We start from the raw sequence: 17,439 nt of genomic DNA, 5'->3' as shown, positions 1-17,439 counted from the left end.
TCTTCATATTGTGAGCCCAGGGAATTGAATAATGCAAGGATCTCTAAACACACTCCACAATGGTGACACTGCCATTTTCTCTTCTTCACCTTTGCATTATTCTCAGACTTTTGAAAAGTACCTCTGGAATATATGAAAATATTTCAAAATATTTCAAACAAATAAATAATATTCCACTGCCCTCCTTTTGGCCCTGACCTTGATAACCCAGGCTCTTGTCAGATATCAGAAGCTAAGTAGGGTAGGTTCTGGTTAGTATTTGGATGGGGGTCCACCAAGGAAGTCCGGAGTCACTACTCAGATGCAGGCAATGGCAAACCACCTCTGAGCATATCTTCTCTTGAAAACTCTACAGGGTTGCCATAAGTTGGCTGTGACTTGGCAGCACTTTCCACCACCAGCCTCCCTTTGAGGCTGTGGATCTGCCACAGTTGACTAACTAAAGCATATGTTCATAAAGCATATTAGTGGAGTAGTAATTTATTAGTAAGACAGATATAAAAGAAAAAATAATTGCACAGGTGGGATGAGCAGACCCTTGGTCATGTGATATGAATGGATTTGGGTTTCTTCGTAGATGGAAGATGGCCGTCAGGCTTCATTACTTCTTCATTCATTGGGTATAAAAACATCTTCTTAAGATGTTCCATCATCTCTGTTTACATATATTATTTCTTTGATGACCTTGCCAAGGATATCCCGCAATTAACTGAGAAGGTCTATTAGCCTGGACAACAAAGGTGCCCTGTGATATAATAATAAAAGATCACAAGTAAGCCGCTACAGCATTGAACTAGATGCACAACCCTGAAAAGGGGGAACTGTTCCTCATTACAAACAGGGTGAAAGGGAAAAAATATATTTATCTATTGCAAGTAAGATACACAATCCGCTGGGTCAATACTTAGTACAGCAAGATACTAAAAGTATACTTAATTTGATAAGTGAATAAATAAATGAGACTCCAGATTATATAGTACATACTGATTTTAAATCTTCTTTATGCTTGTGCAGATAACCCTTTTGAATATGCCCATTTGTGTTCTAAGAAATCATTTCACTGCCTTTGGGACAGATAGACCACACAGATTGTAGCTGTTACCGGTGTGCCATAGACTGTAGCTCTAGATTCCAGCGTGGTGTTGTGGTTAAGAGCAGAGGTTTGGAGTGGGGGACTCTAATCTGGAGAACTGGGTTTGATTCCCCACTCCTCCACATGAGCAGTGGATGCTAATCTGGTGAATCGGGTTGGTTTCCCCACTCTTCCACATGAAGCCAGCTGGGTGACCTTGGGCTAGTCACAGCTCTCTTAGAGATCTCTCAGCCCCACCTACCTCAGAAGGTGCCTGTTGTGGGGAGGCGAAGGAAAGGTGATTGTAAGCCGATTTGATTCTTCCTTAAGTAGTAGAAAAAGTCGGCATTTAAATACCAACTCTATTTTCTTCTTCTTCTTCTTCTTCTTCTTCTTCTTCTTCTTCTTCTTCTTCTTCTTCTTCTTCTTCTTCTTCTTCTTCTTCTTCTTCTTTCTCAGACAAGTGCCTTCTCACTGTCTGTTGCATGTTTAATTCGTTGGGTCTTGCATAGCAGGTGGGGCTAATCTGAAAATGATAGCTCAATTTAGGAAGCTGTTTATTGCACCTGTAAGATGAGGAGGGTAGGATTTGGAATGACAATTGCCAAAATAAGTCTCTTTTATGCAGCAGTAGTGTTCATAAGAAGAGAACCTATCGACAGCTTGCATCAATATGCACTTCTAGTCTGACTGTAAGAAGATATTTTTATTTCCCACCATTTCTTACACGCTGTCTTTTTTCTTTGAGACAGATAGATTGGGGCCTCCTCTGGATATAATACTGGACTCGCTGAATTGCACAGCGTTCAGCGTACAATGGAGAATGCCTCGGCAGCATGCAAGTATCATCTCAGGGTACACTGTGAGTATTTTTTAAAATCTGGGTTAGAAGTATACTGGAAATAAATCCCATACTTGTTGTAAATCTGGGAGACAATACAACACCCTTCCTAAATTACACTGCCATTCTGTGCAGAGTTAATCCAGTCTAAATCGTTTTAAGTTAATCATTATATCGTATTCCCTATTACTATGTATGGGTGTGAAAGCTGGACATTGAAGAAAGCTGATAGAAAGTAGATTCCTCTGAAATGTGGTGTTAGAGGAGAATGTTACGGATACCGTGGACTGCCAAAAAAACCAATGTGGGTTATAGATCAAATCAAGCCTGAACTGACCCTAGAAACTAAATGACTAAACTGAGGCTATCATATTTTGGTCACATTATGAGAAGACAAGAGTCACTAGAAAAGACAGTCATGCTAGGAAAAGTTGAGGGCAGCAGGAAAAGAGGAAGACCCAACAAGAGTTTTATTGACTGTAAATAAAAAAAGCCTCAGCCCTCAATTTGCAAGATCTGAGCAAGGCTGTCAAAGATAGGACATTGATTCATAGGGTCGCCATGAGTCAGAAGCGACTTGACGGCACTTAACACACACGAATCATTTTACTCCCGTAACTCTGAATAGGTTTGCACTGTTAACCTATCAGTCTTAGCCCAAAATACATTCCAATGAATGAAAAAAAATACCTTGGTGAGTGTCGACTAGAAGTAAATGACAGACCACAAATGAATCTTAAATAGGTATGCCCTTAAGCTTGCCCCTTATGGAGTATCACCCGTAAATGGAAACAGTCTAGGGAAGGAACTCTTTGGCCCATTGTAGAAAAACACATGGCCACCTGGTCTTCTGCACCTCCCAGGGGTGGGAGACAAGCTGAAGCATCTTCCGCATCATGTTAACCTGGAGCAGGAACAGCAAACATGAGAAGCAAGGAGACCATGCAAGTAACGTATAACTATGATTGAGTTCACAGGTTGGGCCCAGGGATTTCCTAGCATCTCTTAACCTGTGAAGGGCAGGGTCATGGAAGTTGATGTAAGGAAAGGAACGTGGAAAGTGAGTCCTATTCTCTGTGGAGTTTGGTGCTCTGGGCAACCCACTCCTGGGAGGGGAGGGGGAGTGGTTGTGCGGCAGCCAGGTGTGGGCAGTCATGTCGCCGCTAAAGAGGATTCCTGCCTGCCATGGAGATAAAAATCCCATTTTAAAATAATAAAAGTAGAAGGGCAAAAAAGCCCCATTGCCTTTAGCAGGGCTACGCCACCAAAAAAGGTGACGTAGCCATGCTGCCGTGGGAGGGGGCGTTCCTGGGGCAAAAGGAGCTAGGAATCTCCCTGCCCCAGGATGTGGTGATGGCTACCAACTTGGAAGGCTTTAAGAGGGGGGTGGACATGTTCATGGAGGGAGAGGGGTATTCATGGCTACTAGTTAAAATGGATACTAGTCATGATGCATACCTATTCTCTCCAGGATCACAGGAGCATACCTATTGTGTTAGGTGCTGAGGAACACAGGCAGGATGGTGCTGCTGCAGTTGTGTTGTTTGGGGGCTTCCTAAAGGCACCTGGTTGGCCACTGTGTGAACAGACTGCTGGACTTGATGGGCCTTGGTCTGATCCAGCATGGCTTTTCTTATGTTCTTATGAAGCTGCCTTAAGGCAGCTTTGCCCCCGGGAAGGCTCCGGGAATGGCCCCCGGGACACCGGTGCAGGGACTTGCATTGGGTGGACACTGGTGGGATGCTGTGCCGGTGGTGGAGGCTGGTGCAGCTCTGCGGCACCCAGGCGCCGGCAGAAATCTGCCCCCCCGTGCCGGCATAGGTGCCCATTATCATGGGATAAATGGGCACTTACACTGGCGCAGGGTCATGTCAGCTCCTAAGCCGATTCGCCCCTCCCCTTAGGAATATGCCCTTAGTGGGAGCCACATCTGAGTATTTTAACAACAACAACAACAACAACAACAACAATTTCTAAAGTACTTTCAAAGTCAAAGAGCTGTACAAATAATAAAACAAAATTAAGGTAAGCTCTGTCCACAGGTTTGCAATTATTCATCATGAAACATAAGGAAAGAGAAACCCTGGAAAGGGCATAATGTGTGATTTTTATCTAGGGTGGCCACCTGCAGCTGCATAGGGTTTCCATTTCTTCAAAAGCTGAAATGCTAAAGAAAAGCACAGCAGGTGTGATGCTTTTCTTTCATTTCTCTGCTGCCATAACTGTAGTTATAGTCTTTGGTGGTCCAGCTGTCCAAACTCTCCTGGCTCTGTTTTAGCAGTGGTGGACATGAACGCTCACAGAGATGGATGTTCCTTTGGCTGTTTGGAGGGACAGGAATCCAGACCTACAGTATTTTGCTTTTTTTGAGAAATTATGTTTGGTAAACAATATGGAAATCAACCTTTGTGTGTTAAATACATTTTTAAAAAATTTCTTGTCCACCCTCTCATTTTAGCTGTCTGGCTGTTGTTGAAAGTGGCAGTAAGACAACCCATATCCACCCATTACTTTGGACATCTTTCAAATTGAGGGAATATGATTTAATTCTGAGTTGATGTAACGTCTGCTGTCTGTTTGAGAATTTTAAATATTTTTTAGATTTAGTTTTTACTTTTTGTTCCTGCCCTCCTTGAATGAGTGCTATATTGATGGAATCTGTCCAAGTATGCTGGTGTTCTATAAAAGCTCAGATTTTGCATTCAAGGTGATGGAACATGGAATTTCTGTAAGTTTAACAGTTGTATAAAAGAGAATCTGTCAGGATCTGCTTTTCTGATACCTGCATGAAATGGTGTTCCTATCTGTTCCCTCTTTTGTACAAGGATGTAAGTTCTTATCAGCAAAGACAGGGATCTCCAACCTTTTTGAGTCAGCGGGCAACTTTGGAAATCTAACACAGCCCAGATAACCTACGAGAACCAACAGGGTGGTGGGTCCAACTACAAAATGGCTGTCACAGGAGGCAAAGCCAACAACAAAATATCAGGGAGCGAGGTTACATACCTGGTTGGCCACTGTGTGAACTGACTGCTGGACATGATGGGCCTTGGTCTGATCCAGCATGGCTTTTTTATGTTCTTATGATCACTCTGATTGTAGCTCTTCAGCATTTCAGACAGAAGCTCTGTTTAACAGGATGAACATTAAAAAAACATTTTCTTGCATACACACAAGAATACATACTGAGCTAGCTAAGAAAGACCCATCGGGCAGTATCTGTCAGCTCTCCACTGGCCAATCAGAAGCTCTGTTGGCCCCACCCACTTTTTAAAAACACTTGGCGGGCACCAGGAAAGGTGTCCCATGGGCACCACACTGGGGACCCCTGGGCTAGGATCTAGTGTAAACACTTTCTAAATGCATTTGCAGGTTGGAAAGTTTGCATTTGGGTGGTGTCGTATTTAACCCGTGGACATGTTTAGTGGTGGACTGATAATTTTGGTTACTGCCACTGTGTTAGAAGTTAGCAACTTCCTAACAGTTAAGAGCAGTTCAGGAATAAAACCAGTTACTTAGATGGGATGGGCTCACTGGAGCTCTCCAAGCAGAGGATGGACAGCCATCTAGCAGGGCTTTGCTGTGTTGCATGGAAGGTTGGACGAGATCTCCTGTAAAGCCCCTACCAACTCTAGGACTGACAACCGTAATCTGCTTTAAAATTTGGGCGGTGTTAATGGACTTGCGTCCTGATGACCCTAATTGACTTAACCAACATCTTCCCAAGGTATACTACTCAGAGGTCACGGCTGATAAGCCAATTAAACAGCAGTCGCACGATGTGCCTCTCAGCCTGGACATGCTCAGTACCGTAAGTATCTGATATTGTACATCAGTTCTTAGATTTTTGGTGTGCCAGTCATTTCCCCAAAGGTGTTTGAGTCATGTTCTGCTAGTGGTGCTACCCTCTTTTTGGCATGGATCCCGTGCTTCAAATTGCTGCACCACCAGCAGGTATACTTCCATGTTGAGAAAAGCCATTCCTGTTCCATTTTTGGACACCATACAGCTGGTAAAGTCATTGGAACCCTGTCAGAAAAAGCACACTTTAAAGCATCGCAAAACTCACACCAGGATTTTTAGGTGTTTTTTTTTTCAAAGTACCAATATTAGTTGTTGCTTTCATCCTCCATTTTGTTTTCTTGTTTAAAAATAATGGGCTTGAAAAACTGGTGGAGGAGTGGGGAGAAACCTTGCTGTCTAAATTGAACACACGTGGCATGTTTTTACATATTTACTTTACACATGGCATTTTCATTAAAGAGAAGTCTGCATGCATGTGGAAAATGTATGAGTAACTGAAGGCTGTGGTGGTGGTTCACAGTTAACAGCGACATGTGCTACCAATCAGTGCTCTTCATGTGCAAAGTCTTATTAGTGTGCGCTAATGCCCTTTATACACAGAAATCCAAGTAAGTGAGTGAGTGAACAAAAGAGTTCTCAACTGAAATGCAGCTTTGTGTTTTAGTAGGATTTGGTCCTTGTGGGTAGAATTTAAAAATGGCAGACTTCAACGTTGCTGTACGCCAGTGAGTTCTCTGGGCTTCTTAGTATTAATCCTCTAAGAACCTGCTTCTCTTTGTTCACCCACTGTCCCTAGGAGAATGTCAGAATTGGGCTCACAAGATGATGGAGCCCTCACTTGCCGTCTGCCAGAAGAGGGCAAGTGATGGCTTCTGTTCTTTCCACCATCACTGTTTGTTTGTCCATCTACCTGAGTGGGTGAGAAACTGGAGATGGCTGCAGTAGCCTACAGTTGCCACTGCACTTTCCCCTTGGTTAGCAAATGAGAGAAGGGCCCAATCCTCATTGATACTGAGAGGAAGAGCGCAAAGCAAGTGAACAGTGAAAGCTGCTGCTTCCCACCATCACTAAGGTGAGTGAGTGAACTATTGGAGGAAAAAGTCACCTGTCCTTTCCCTTCGGCTGCCAACTTGTGCAACAGAGAGAAGGAGAGTGTTCCCCCCCACACACACACACTCCAGAAGATGGCGCTGCCAAAGGCTTCTGGAGGGAATCTTCCTGCAGGTCGCCCAGAAATCTGGAGAGAGTTCTGACAACATGTTTAAATAATTCTGTCTTTAAATATGCTGCTTTCTTATGAAGTTCTATTTTTTCCCCTTCCACCAGGGTCAACTTGACGGGCAAGCAATTTTCGTAAGTACTGTTTTTCTGGAGAGAAAAAAGTTATCATGTGAAGCCACTGATGCGGGGATCCAGTTCACCTCCCTTGGGCAAGATTCTGCCCAAGTTATTTGCGAAGGGGTGGGGGAAAGTAGCTGAGACAGGGTACTGAGCACAATCCTGGGCATGTGGGAAGATGCACAATCACAAAGCAGAATGTAAATATACATTGTGAGGTCCAGGGTTGCTTGGATGCCACACCTTTACCTGTAACAACATGTATGCCAGGGGTGTCGACCCATTTGTCACGAGGGCCAGGTGTGACATAAATGCCACTTGGTTGGGCCGGGCCATGCCTAGCCAGCCCAGATCAGGACTGGGGGTGGGGTTGGCTGCCTCGGCTGGCTCTTGGGCCAGATAAGAGCTCTCAAGGGGCCGGATCCGGTCCATGGGCCGTATGTCTGAAACCCCTCTGACGTATGCTATGAAAGAGGTTGACATGGGTGAAGGTGAAGACTACATAGTGGAGCGTGCAGAAGCTCCTAGGTAGTTTCTGGCTCCTCCACTTTCACAATGATGGATCTTGGGTATCAGAGATAAGAATGTCTAGGACCTTGGAGAGCTCCTGCTGGCAAACTCTTGCCAGTGCTGGAATACCTGGGCTAATGGTGGTCTGACTCAGTTCAAGCTTCACATGTTTATATATATTGCTCTCATTTCATTCCTTTCTGGCACCCCATTGTTCACTCTTCTTTCCATCTGCTGTAGCAGGCAGGACTATAGTGATAGGACTAGAAAGAATTTAAGGGGCGCTGTGGTGGCACCGTCTTCTGCTGCAGATATATTGACAAAGGCAATCTTTGGATTGCAACCTGTGTGTGTTAAGTGCCGTCAAGTCGCTTCCGACTCATGGCGACCCTAAGAATCAAAATCTGTGGTTTCCTTTATTGAGTCAATCCATCTCTTGTTGGGCCTTCTTCTTTTCCTGCTTCCCTCAACGTTTCCTAGCATGACTGTCTTTTCCAGTGACTCTTGTCTTCTCATAATGTGACCAAAGTACAGTAGCCTCAGTTTAGTCATAACCCACTGATTTGCTAAATAGACAACAGGTTGTCATTCTGTTTTCCGACTACATTGGACCAGTCAAAGTGGTGGTGCAAGGAGAATATGAAGAGTTGGGTTTTATACCCCGCTTTTCTCTACCGTAAGGGGTAGATGCACACCTATTCTCTCCAAGATCAGAGGTGCTTTGGAACACAGGCAGGACAATGCTGCTGCAGTTGTCTTGTTTGTGGGCTTCCTAGAGGCACCTGGTTGGCCACTGTGTGAACAGACTGCTGGACCTGATGGACCTTGGTCTGATCTTGCTTACAACTTCCTTCCCTTGCCCCCCCTTCCCCTCCACAACATGCACCTTGTGAGATAGGTGGGGCTGAGAGAGTTCTGAGAGAACTGTGGCTAGCCCAAGGTCACCCAGCAAGTTTCATGTGTAGGAGTGGAGAATCAAACCCGGTTCTCCAGATTAGAGTCTACCACTCTTACCCACTATGCCATCTTTGTGATGCTGTGAGAGCTGAGGCAGCATAGTGCCTTAGGCTTTTTCGGCCCTTGCCCCAGCCTGGTGGAATTCTCTTTCCAGTGAGACCAGGGCCCTGCGGGATTGGAAAGAATTCTGCAAGACCTGTAAAACAGAGATCTTCTGCCACGCCTATAGTTGAGGGCAGCTATGGTTTCATCAAATCTGGCCTCCCTTTCCCCCCCTTCTGTGGTGTCATTCTGGATTGAATCAGGGGGCACTGGCTGCATTACCGGGCTTTATGTGGCCTGTTCCCCCGCCCCGCCAAAGATGTGCCATCTGTTTTTTAGATATTATATTTGGAAATGGCTGCATTTAATTGATTTTAAAATTTTAGGTTTATATTTATGGTTTCATCTTATTATATTGTTGGATTTTATTATGTAAGCCTCCCTGACCCTGGCATTGGCCGGGGGTGGAGGGCGGGGTAGAAATCAAATAAATAAAAATTGAATGACGTAATGCAAACTAATGCTTGGGGAAGTGGCAACTTCTCCTTTACTCTGTCCCATTATGCCCAAGCAGTTTTCAGCTCTGGGAAGTTACCAGCCTTTATTTTCCTTTCCCCCACAAGACTGATTAATTATTTAAGCAATACTCTAGTAGCCAGAATGTGGCCCTTTAAGCTTGGAGTCTGGGTTTTAATTCTCACACTGTTAAAGACAGCAATTTCCCCTGTTTTCTTCCATTATCTTGGGGATGGGAACTCAAGAGGAACCTTATATGCATGGTTCTGACAATCAAAACGAAAGGGCATTGTCTAAAAAAAATATATCACAGTATGATCTGGCAGACAAATTGTTAGTTTTATGCACCTGGAAATACTATTTCAAGCTGTTCTGACGTTTCTGTAGTTTTCCTTTCGCTGTGAGGAAGATTTTAAGCATCTGGAAATGAGAAACAGGGGGAGAAGATTGAAAAAGCCGTAAGAGTTGCCCTGATGTGTTCCATTCGCTCTTATTTCAGTTTGCTTCAGCCGTGAATATGCAAAAAATCAAAAATAAAATCCAGCCAGGCCTATGGTCCTGCTAGGCCCAGCAGCTGATGTCCTGGTGCCCATGCTCATATAATATCAGTTAACATCGCTATGGTCTAGCAGCAAAGTCAAAAACACAGCAATAGGTTCCTGAGAGCCAGCGTGGTGTAATGGTTAAGAGTGGCGGGCTCTAATCTGGAATACTGGGTTCAATTCCTCACTTTCAGGACAAGTTAAGATTCAAAACTTGCTTTTTGTTTAAGACAGTGTTCACAGCATCTGTTTTCATTGTGTCCTTGCGGGCGTCAAGGAGTTTGGAATTTCCTTCCAAAGTGCTGTGAAGTTCTCCCCTCTGTGGGTTTAACATTACGTTGGATCACGTACTTATTTGCCTTTTTGTACATGAGGAGGATGTTTCTAGCTTAACTTTCAAGAGCAAACCTCTCTGAGCAGCTGTCAAGCTTTCTGCAGAGGTCTAAACTGTACTGAGAAATGGATGTAGGTTGTACTTCTGGATCCCTTGGGGGAGTTTTACAGGAAGAACACTTGACCCTGGTTGTGTTTGTTTGTTTTTTCATCTACTAAACTAGCATTAGTGTGATTCTTCTAAAGGAATTTGTTTTTTGGGGGTGGGGTGCCAACCTCCAGGTACTAGCTGGAAATCTCCCGCTATTACAACTGATCTCCAGCCGATAGAGATCAGTTCCCATGGAGAAAATGGCTGTATTGGCCATTGGACTCTATGGCAGTGAAGTCCCTCCCCTCCCCAAACACTGCCCTCCTCAGGCTTCGCTCCAAAAACCTCCCGCTGGTGGCAAAGAGGGACCCGGCAACCCTACGCTGATCCTAAGCATCTCTTGACAGTGTTAAATCTCTAGTAAACTCTCCTTCCTCTCCTCATCGCATATACATGACACGGCATTGTGCAGTTTACTGCTTCACTCCATATTATTGGAGGATACTGTTGTGGTAGTTCAGGACAAAACTCAGTTTAATAATGTCATGATGTGTGTCTCTCTAAAAAAACACATTGCAGAAGGAAAATGGACATTTTTAAATCTTTCCCTTCCTCCAAGGAGCTCAAGATGGCATATATGATTCTTCCACCATTGTGTTAGCCTTGCAACAATCCTATGAGTTGCTAGTCTGTGAGTGAGTTAAGGTGACCTAGAGAGTTTCATGGCAGGGTGGGGGTTTGAACCTAAGGTTACCCTAGGTTCAACCCTCTTAACAGTTGCACCACTATTTGACAGACATGTGCCATTTTCAGCAGGTTGATCACTTGACGCTATCTTATACTGAGTTAAACCATTGGTCTATCAAGCCAGGACAGTATTGTCTGCTCCCATGAGCGGAGACTTTCCGGGGTCTCAAGAAGAAATCTTTCATGTGAACTGTTATCTGATACTTTTGACTGGAGATGCCGGGGACTGAACTTGGGACCTTTTGCATGCAAAGCAGTTGCTCTACCACTGAGCCGCAACCCCTCCCTTGGAGGGGACTTCCCATCTCTATGTTTTGTTATTAAGTTGTGCCCTATGAGAGATGGGCCACACAAAACATTGTTGAAAGTTAAATGGAGCAGCCATGTTCACTGGAGAAGTTTAATATAGTCCCCTTCTTTCCTCCCCTCTTCTCCCCCTCCCATTTTTTAACAGGAAGTTGTTATTGGGGATTTGAAGCCAGGGACACTCTTCCGCGTGAGTGTTGGAGCTTACGGCTGGACTGGAAAAGGCCGGCCCAGCATGCCCAGAGATACAACAACTCTATCAGAAGGTAAAAGCTGTGTGAATAGTTTTCCATTATGGACACCGATTGGGGCAGACTTAATCCCCGCCGTTTCGTTTTGCTGGCAGGTAGACACAGGAAGACAGCAAGAAGACTTTGGTACAATGCACAGTCACAGATGGTGGTGGTGGGGGGAAATTCAAAGTCTTTGCTGATCAGAGGGCAAGATGTAGCCGTAATGGCAGAACAGTCAGGAGCACTATTAAAGATTCAAAAGGATAAACACAGCCTGATACACATGGCAGTTTTACAAACTCCCTGTAAAAAGTCTTCACAAGGGCATTTGAAAATTTCTTTCACTTTGGAAGGCTTCCAGCCCTTGAGAGCCAGGGTGGTGTAGTGGTTAAGAGCGGTAGTTTGGTGTCAGGTTTGATTCCCCACTCCTCCACGTGAGCGGCGGAGGTTAATCTGGTGAACTGGATTTGTTTCCCCACTCCTACACACATGAAGCCAGCTGGGTGACCTTGGGCTAGTCACAGCTCTGTTAGAGCTCTCTCAGCCCCACCTACCTCACAGGGTGTCTGTTGCGGGGAGGGGAAGGGAAGGAGATTGTAAGCTGGTTTAAGTCTTCCTTAAGTTGTAGAGAAAGTTGGCAAATAAAACCAACTCTTCTTCTTCTTCGACGTTGCCTCTGGACTGTAGCTATGCAAGTTGTTTTCCAAAGCTATAGAGAAGTCCAGCAGTGGAATTACCTTATCTGCAGCTCAGCTGAATTTGGGGGATTTAAGTCCTCTTGGGTTAGGGTTGCCACTCTGGGTTGGGAAATACCTGGATATTTTGGGGGTGGAGTCTGAGAAGGGCGGGATTTGGAGAGGGGAGGGACTTCAGTGCCATAGAGTCCATTTGCCAAAGTGGCCATTTTCTCCAGGGGAACTGATTTCTATCGCCTGGAGATCAGTTGTAATAGCAGGAGATCTCTCGCCACCACCTGGAGGTTGGCAACCCTAATTTGTGTCTCATGGACAAAATCTAGAAAAGCATGCTAGTAGATGTTAGGGGCTTTGACTGGGATGGCCCAGGCTAGCCTGATCTCGTCAGTTCTCGGAAGCTAAGCAGGTTTGGCCCTGGTTAGTATTTGGATGGGAGACCACCAAGAAAGTCCAGGGTAGCTGTGTGCAGGCAGACAACTCTGAAGTCTCTTTCCTTGGAAACCCTACAGGGTTCCCATGTCATTTGATGGCACTTTTTCCACCGCCAGATGTTAGGGATGCTACCAAATGTTGCAGCCCCACCCCCCAAACATTTGTTTTATTTTCCCTTTTCCATTGAACAAATTCAATCTGTGAGTTTTTCTTTTCTTCTCCTTTTCTGTTTTCTTGTGCTAAATTCCCTCCCCCATGATATCTACGCATTTAAATGTTATCTTTGGTGTTAGTTGTGTATCAGTGGGGATATGAGTGGCATGTAACATAAAAATGCTGTGGAAAATGTCATAAAAGAGACAGATGAACCTGGAACGTCAGTGACGAAAATGTGTGAAATTAAATGGCTCACAACGACAAGTTAAGAAAATAAAAAGAAATGAAAAGTATATATTGTACATCTCTAGTTGATGTGCATATACATCAATTCTTTCTTTCCCTTATCAGAGGGCCCCCCCCCACCGTCTTGCCTCATGAGAGTTTTAAAAAGCAGTTTCCAGTTCTTTAACCAGAAACTAGTATGAGTTCTATTTCTGTGGTTCTTTGAAGGCTATCAATAAGGGATTTTAGCGGAACAACTTCTGAAATGGGGTAGAAGAGGGCCTTTTTGATGGTGGCACCAGATTTGTGGAATTTCCATCACAGGGAATTTAAAGTGGCCTCTTCTCTCTTTGAAAGGCAAGGAAAAAAGCTTTCTATTTAGGAAAGTCTTTGAGGTATGGTAGTTGCTTCTGTTGTGCTTTTACCAGGGTAGTGTCTAGAATGGATGTGTTGGTATTTTTATATTGTTGTATTATGGTGCTGATAGTAATTGGTTTTGTCTAATTACAGTTCAATAATAATTAAAGAAAGGTGTGCTGTGAAAAGATAAGTTTGTTTGGCAATATCTTTGTTAGCCTTTTAGGTTTCACATGGTTTGTTGGTTGTTGGGAGCAGGTATGTCCAAGAGATTAAACTTGTGTTTGAAATTCCCATGATGTATAGGGTTGCCAACTGCCAGATAGTAGCAGATCTCCTGCTATTTAAACTGATCTCTAGCTGATAGAGATCAGATCACCTGGAGAAAAATGGCCGCTTTGGCAATTGGACTCTATGGCACTGAAGCCCCTCCCCTCCCCAAACCCCGCCCTCCTCAGGCTCCGCCCCAAAAATCTCCTGCTGGTGGCAAAGAGGGACCTGGCAACTTTATGCATAGCAGTACTATCCAGTCCTGTTTTATCTTAAAGACTAACAAATTTATTTTGTGACATTCCTGAAAATGTTGACCCCATTGGGGGGGAAAATGACATTTAAGGAGATACAGAACAGTGTTTGTTTTGCTATAACCACTCTTCAGAATACTTTAGCTTAGCATGTTCCTGCTTTTAGAGACCTCATCCTGTATAAGTTTTTTCCCCCCACAACCACCGTGAAAATGCTTGGAGAAGGCCCAGTCAGAGATCAGTGCCAGGAGTTTGAACAGATCTTAGAAACTGATGGTGGAAGGAGAAAATAGTGGTTGAGGGAGGCAGGGAAAAAGCCATGAAGTCCAGCGAAAAGAACAAGCTGAACCGGAGGAAACAGAGTACCAGGGAAGCGAACTAGACAGGTTGATGCGATCTTGGACAGGGTGGTTATGCACTTTTAATCTCTTTAAAATTACAATAATACAAGTGACCTGGAAGCAGCAAAAGGTATTTGTTTAGGGGTTTTAAAAGTGACTTAGAAGACCATATATCATGTCTGTTTCTTTTCTCTTAGATAAATGTATGCCTCCTGATCCACCTTTCCAACCCCAAGTCATCGTAGTTTCTGATTCAGAAGTTGCCCTGTCATGGAAACCAGGGCCCAGCGAAGGAAGCTCCCCAGTTCAGTACTACACAGTGGAGTTTATCAGGTGATTTTTTTTCCAGATTGAAATTGAATTTGTGGACAGTCTCCATTCATGTCTATTTGAGAGCCAGCGTGGTGTAGTGGTTAAAGGCGGTGGACTCTAATCTGGAGAGCCGGGTTTGATTCCCCACTCTTCCATGTGAGCGGCGGATTCTAATCTGGTGAACTGAGTTGGTTTCTCCACTCCTCCACATGAAGCCAGCTGGGTGCCCTTGGACTGTCTCTGCTTAACCTACTTCACAGGATTGTTGTTGTGAGGATAAAACAGAGGATGGGAGAACAGTATTATAAGCTGCTTGGGGTTCCCAATGGAGAGAAAGTGGGATATAAATGTCTAAAAGGCCATTTATATCCTCATGGTTCCATTTAAATGTTCTGTTATTGCTCTCCAGCTAAGAAACACTCTCCCTTGGGAGACACCTGGGAACTTCAGCCTTTTCAGAAATATTTCCATATTTTATTTTGCCAGCTGTTCAGTAACTATTTTAAATAGTTATTTTATTTTATATGTCTATTGTGACTGTCCCTGGCCCCTAGTGATTTACCTGTGATGTCACAGTGGGCCTGGAACCCCTGTCACTGCTATCAGCAACAGGGTGGTATTGGCCTCTTCACCTTCCTTAGTTCAGAAGGTGGTACTGGCCACTTCACCTTCCTTAGTTCAGCCCTTCCCCATACCTGTGGATATTGGTTTGGGTGAGTCTGACCACTCTGGGAATCATCCTTCCTGGGGTCAGACAGGACTGCTGATAGTAGGGGAGAATCCTTCACTGCCTTCCACAACAGATCTTTGGATCCAACCCACTGGAATTCACAAATAGACATTCTTAATTTGGACTAAGGATGTCTCATCCTAGCAGTAAATTATTTGTATTGCAGTTTAAAGACTTGTCCCTGTTCTGTTCTTGTGTGGAATGCTGTTGCTCTTACAGTTTTCCTCTGCTGTTAGTTCAACATGTATAAGACAGTCCAGCAAAGTTAGTTCTGCAGTGGACTGTATGGTTTTCTGACTTTTGTACAACTTGCATTTTCCCATGACCCCGGGCAGCAGCATGATTTAGAAGCCAAGAAACTGGCCATGAAATATGTTTGAGTGCGCGGACAATATTCTGTAATGTGACTCGTGGGCTTTAGTGGTTTGCAGTGATTAGTCAGCCGCATTGCATGACCCCAGAATTCTTATCCTCTGCTCCAGAAATTCATTATGTGCCTTCACATTAATTCCAATTATCCCCAACCCCCCTCTTTAAATCAAATCATACAAAGCACCCAATGACAGACACAAAGAGATCTGTGCAATAAGGTACTGTAGGAAATGGATAGGTGAGTAACATATAGGACACTCTTATTCTAGAATTTTATGTTTGGACATGACAACTCCGGCAGGATTTATACCCCACCATTCTCATACTAACTCAATATAGATGATACACAGCAACTGATTACTTTTCTTTGGGCTGAGTTTTTACTTACAACCGGTTATGTAATTTTATTTCCTTGTGCTGGTAAAAGTAAGCAATAGCTTGAATCAAGTTAGAAATTATGAGGGGATTCTGGAAAGTTAGTTCCAGAAATTATTTTGTACTAGTTTCACATACTCCCATCCAGGAATGCTGGCGGGGATTGCATAATTGAAAGTCCACACCCGCACAAATACTCCCTCCACATAGATATCTAACTTGCCAGAGACACTGCTTGACCAGAACATTCTGTATTGTATGCTAAATTAGCAAGGGCAGGGAGTGTATAAGGGAGGAGCCATTGAGGGGATCCTCTGACAACCCAACAGTGACTGCTGTGATATCAAGGGAGCTTTGATTCTTGAAACAGAATCATAGAGTTGGAAGGAACCACCAGGGTCATCTAGTCCAACCCCCTGCACAATGCAGTAAATTCACAACTACCTCCCCCACAAACCCCCAGTGACCCCTACTCCATGCCCAGGAGATGGCCAAGATGCCCTCCCTCTCATGATCTGCCCAAGGTCACAGAATCAGCATTGCTGACAGATGGCCATCTAGCTTCTGCTTAAAAACCTCCAGGGAAGGAGAGCTTACCATCTCCCAAGGAAGACTGTACCACTGAGGAACTGCTTTGTTAGATAATTCTTCCTAATGTCTAGACAGAAACTCTTTTGATTTAACTTCAACCCGTTGGTTCTGGTCCGACCTTCTAGGGCCGTGTTGGCGAACCTATGGCACGTGTGCCAAGTCTGGCACGCCGAGCCCTCTCTGTGGGCACGCGACTCCCTGCCCGGCTTTGAAGGGCTCCGGGCTGCCTGCAGGCAGCGCGGAGCCCTTCAAAGCTGCCCCGCCCCTGGACTCCCTGCCACCCAGCTGCGGAACCCTGCCTGGGGACAAAACAAAAGAAAAAGGCGGCAAACTTTTAATTTAAACAGCTTCCCTGCCCCAAAAGGCGGAGAAGGCGCCTTCTATCCCCTGCAACTACTGAGCGGGTGCTCCAGCCAACATTTTTGCATTGATCTCCCCAGCAGCCCCGCTCGGTAGGAACCCGGACGGGCCCCTCCCCCTTCGCGTCTCCCACCGCCGGACTGTTCCATTCCGAGCTCAGGAAGCAGGGAGATCTCCAGCCCTGGGCCAGCGACCTCCTCGCCGCCGACTTCTCCCACTCCTTCGACCCGAACGTGGTCCGGCGGAGGAAGGGCCAGCGGCAGCCTCGAGAGACTTCCGGCCGAGCGGGCAGCGGGGAAGGCGACGGAGCGGCCGAGCCTCCCAGCTCTCCCAGCCCCCTCGTCCCCTGCTCATCCAGCGTCCCTGCGTCCTGGACTGGGATGCCTGGCGGGGGCGGCAGCAACAGCACCTGATTCGAGCTCCGGCTTGTGAAGAGGCTCGGGAGCAAGCGAGCGAGGCGGAACAGCGCCACAGCACGCATGCGCACTCGCTTTTGGGGTGCCTCTCCTCCCCCCCCCCACGGCAGCTCCTGCCCACACAGCTTCCTTTTGCCCAAAACCAACAGTGGGGACGCAGCCCGGCACTGGCTTTTGCCGTGAACCATTTTGTGTGGCGACTGTTTGCCGCCAGTTTGTTT

General features: G+C 45.3%; 1 protein-coding gene across 2 annotated transcripts in view; it reads left to right on the top strand.

Annotated features, from left to right (window-relative positions):
- The window catches only part of EGFLAM (EGF like, fibronectin type III and laminin G domains), a 133,481-nt gene that overhangs the window by 49,475 nt on the left and 66,567 nt on the right, over positions 1 to 17,439 (top strand). For both annotated transcript variants that reach the window (XM_056848263.1, XM_056848262.1), the window contains exons 2-6: positions 1,825 to 1,934; positions 5,641 to 5,724; positions 7,044 to 7,070; positions 11,248 to 11,365; positions 14,260 to 14,395. In XM_056848263.1, the coding sequence (XP_056704241.1) occupies positions 1,896 to 1,934; positions 5,641 to 5,724; positions 7,044 to 7,070; positions 11,248 to 11,365; positions 14,260 to 14,395 (404 nt within the window). In that variant the 5' untranslated portion in view covers positions 1,825 to 1,895. The remainder of the gene's footprint in view (positions 1 to 1,824; positions 1,935 to 5,640; positions 5,725 to 7,043; positions 7,071 to 11,247; positions 11,366 to 14,259; positions 14,396 to 17,439) is intronic.

Source organism: Euleptes europaea, chromosome 4, assembly GCF_029931775.1.
Source record: "Euleptes europaea isolate rEulEur1 chromosome 4, rEulEur1.hap1, whole genome shotgun sequence".
Taxonomy (NCBI): domain Eukaryota; kingdom Metazoa; phylum Chordata; class Lepidosauria; order Squamata; family Sphaerodactylidae; genus Euleptes; species Euleptes europaea.
Note: the sequence above shows the minus strand (reverse complement) of the source record. Positions and strands in the feature narration are given on the sequence as shown.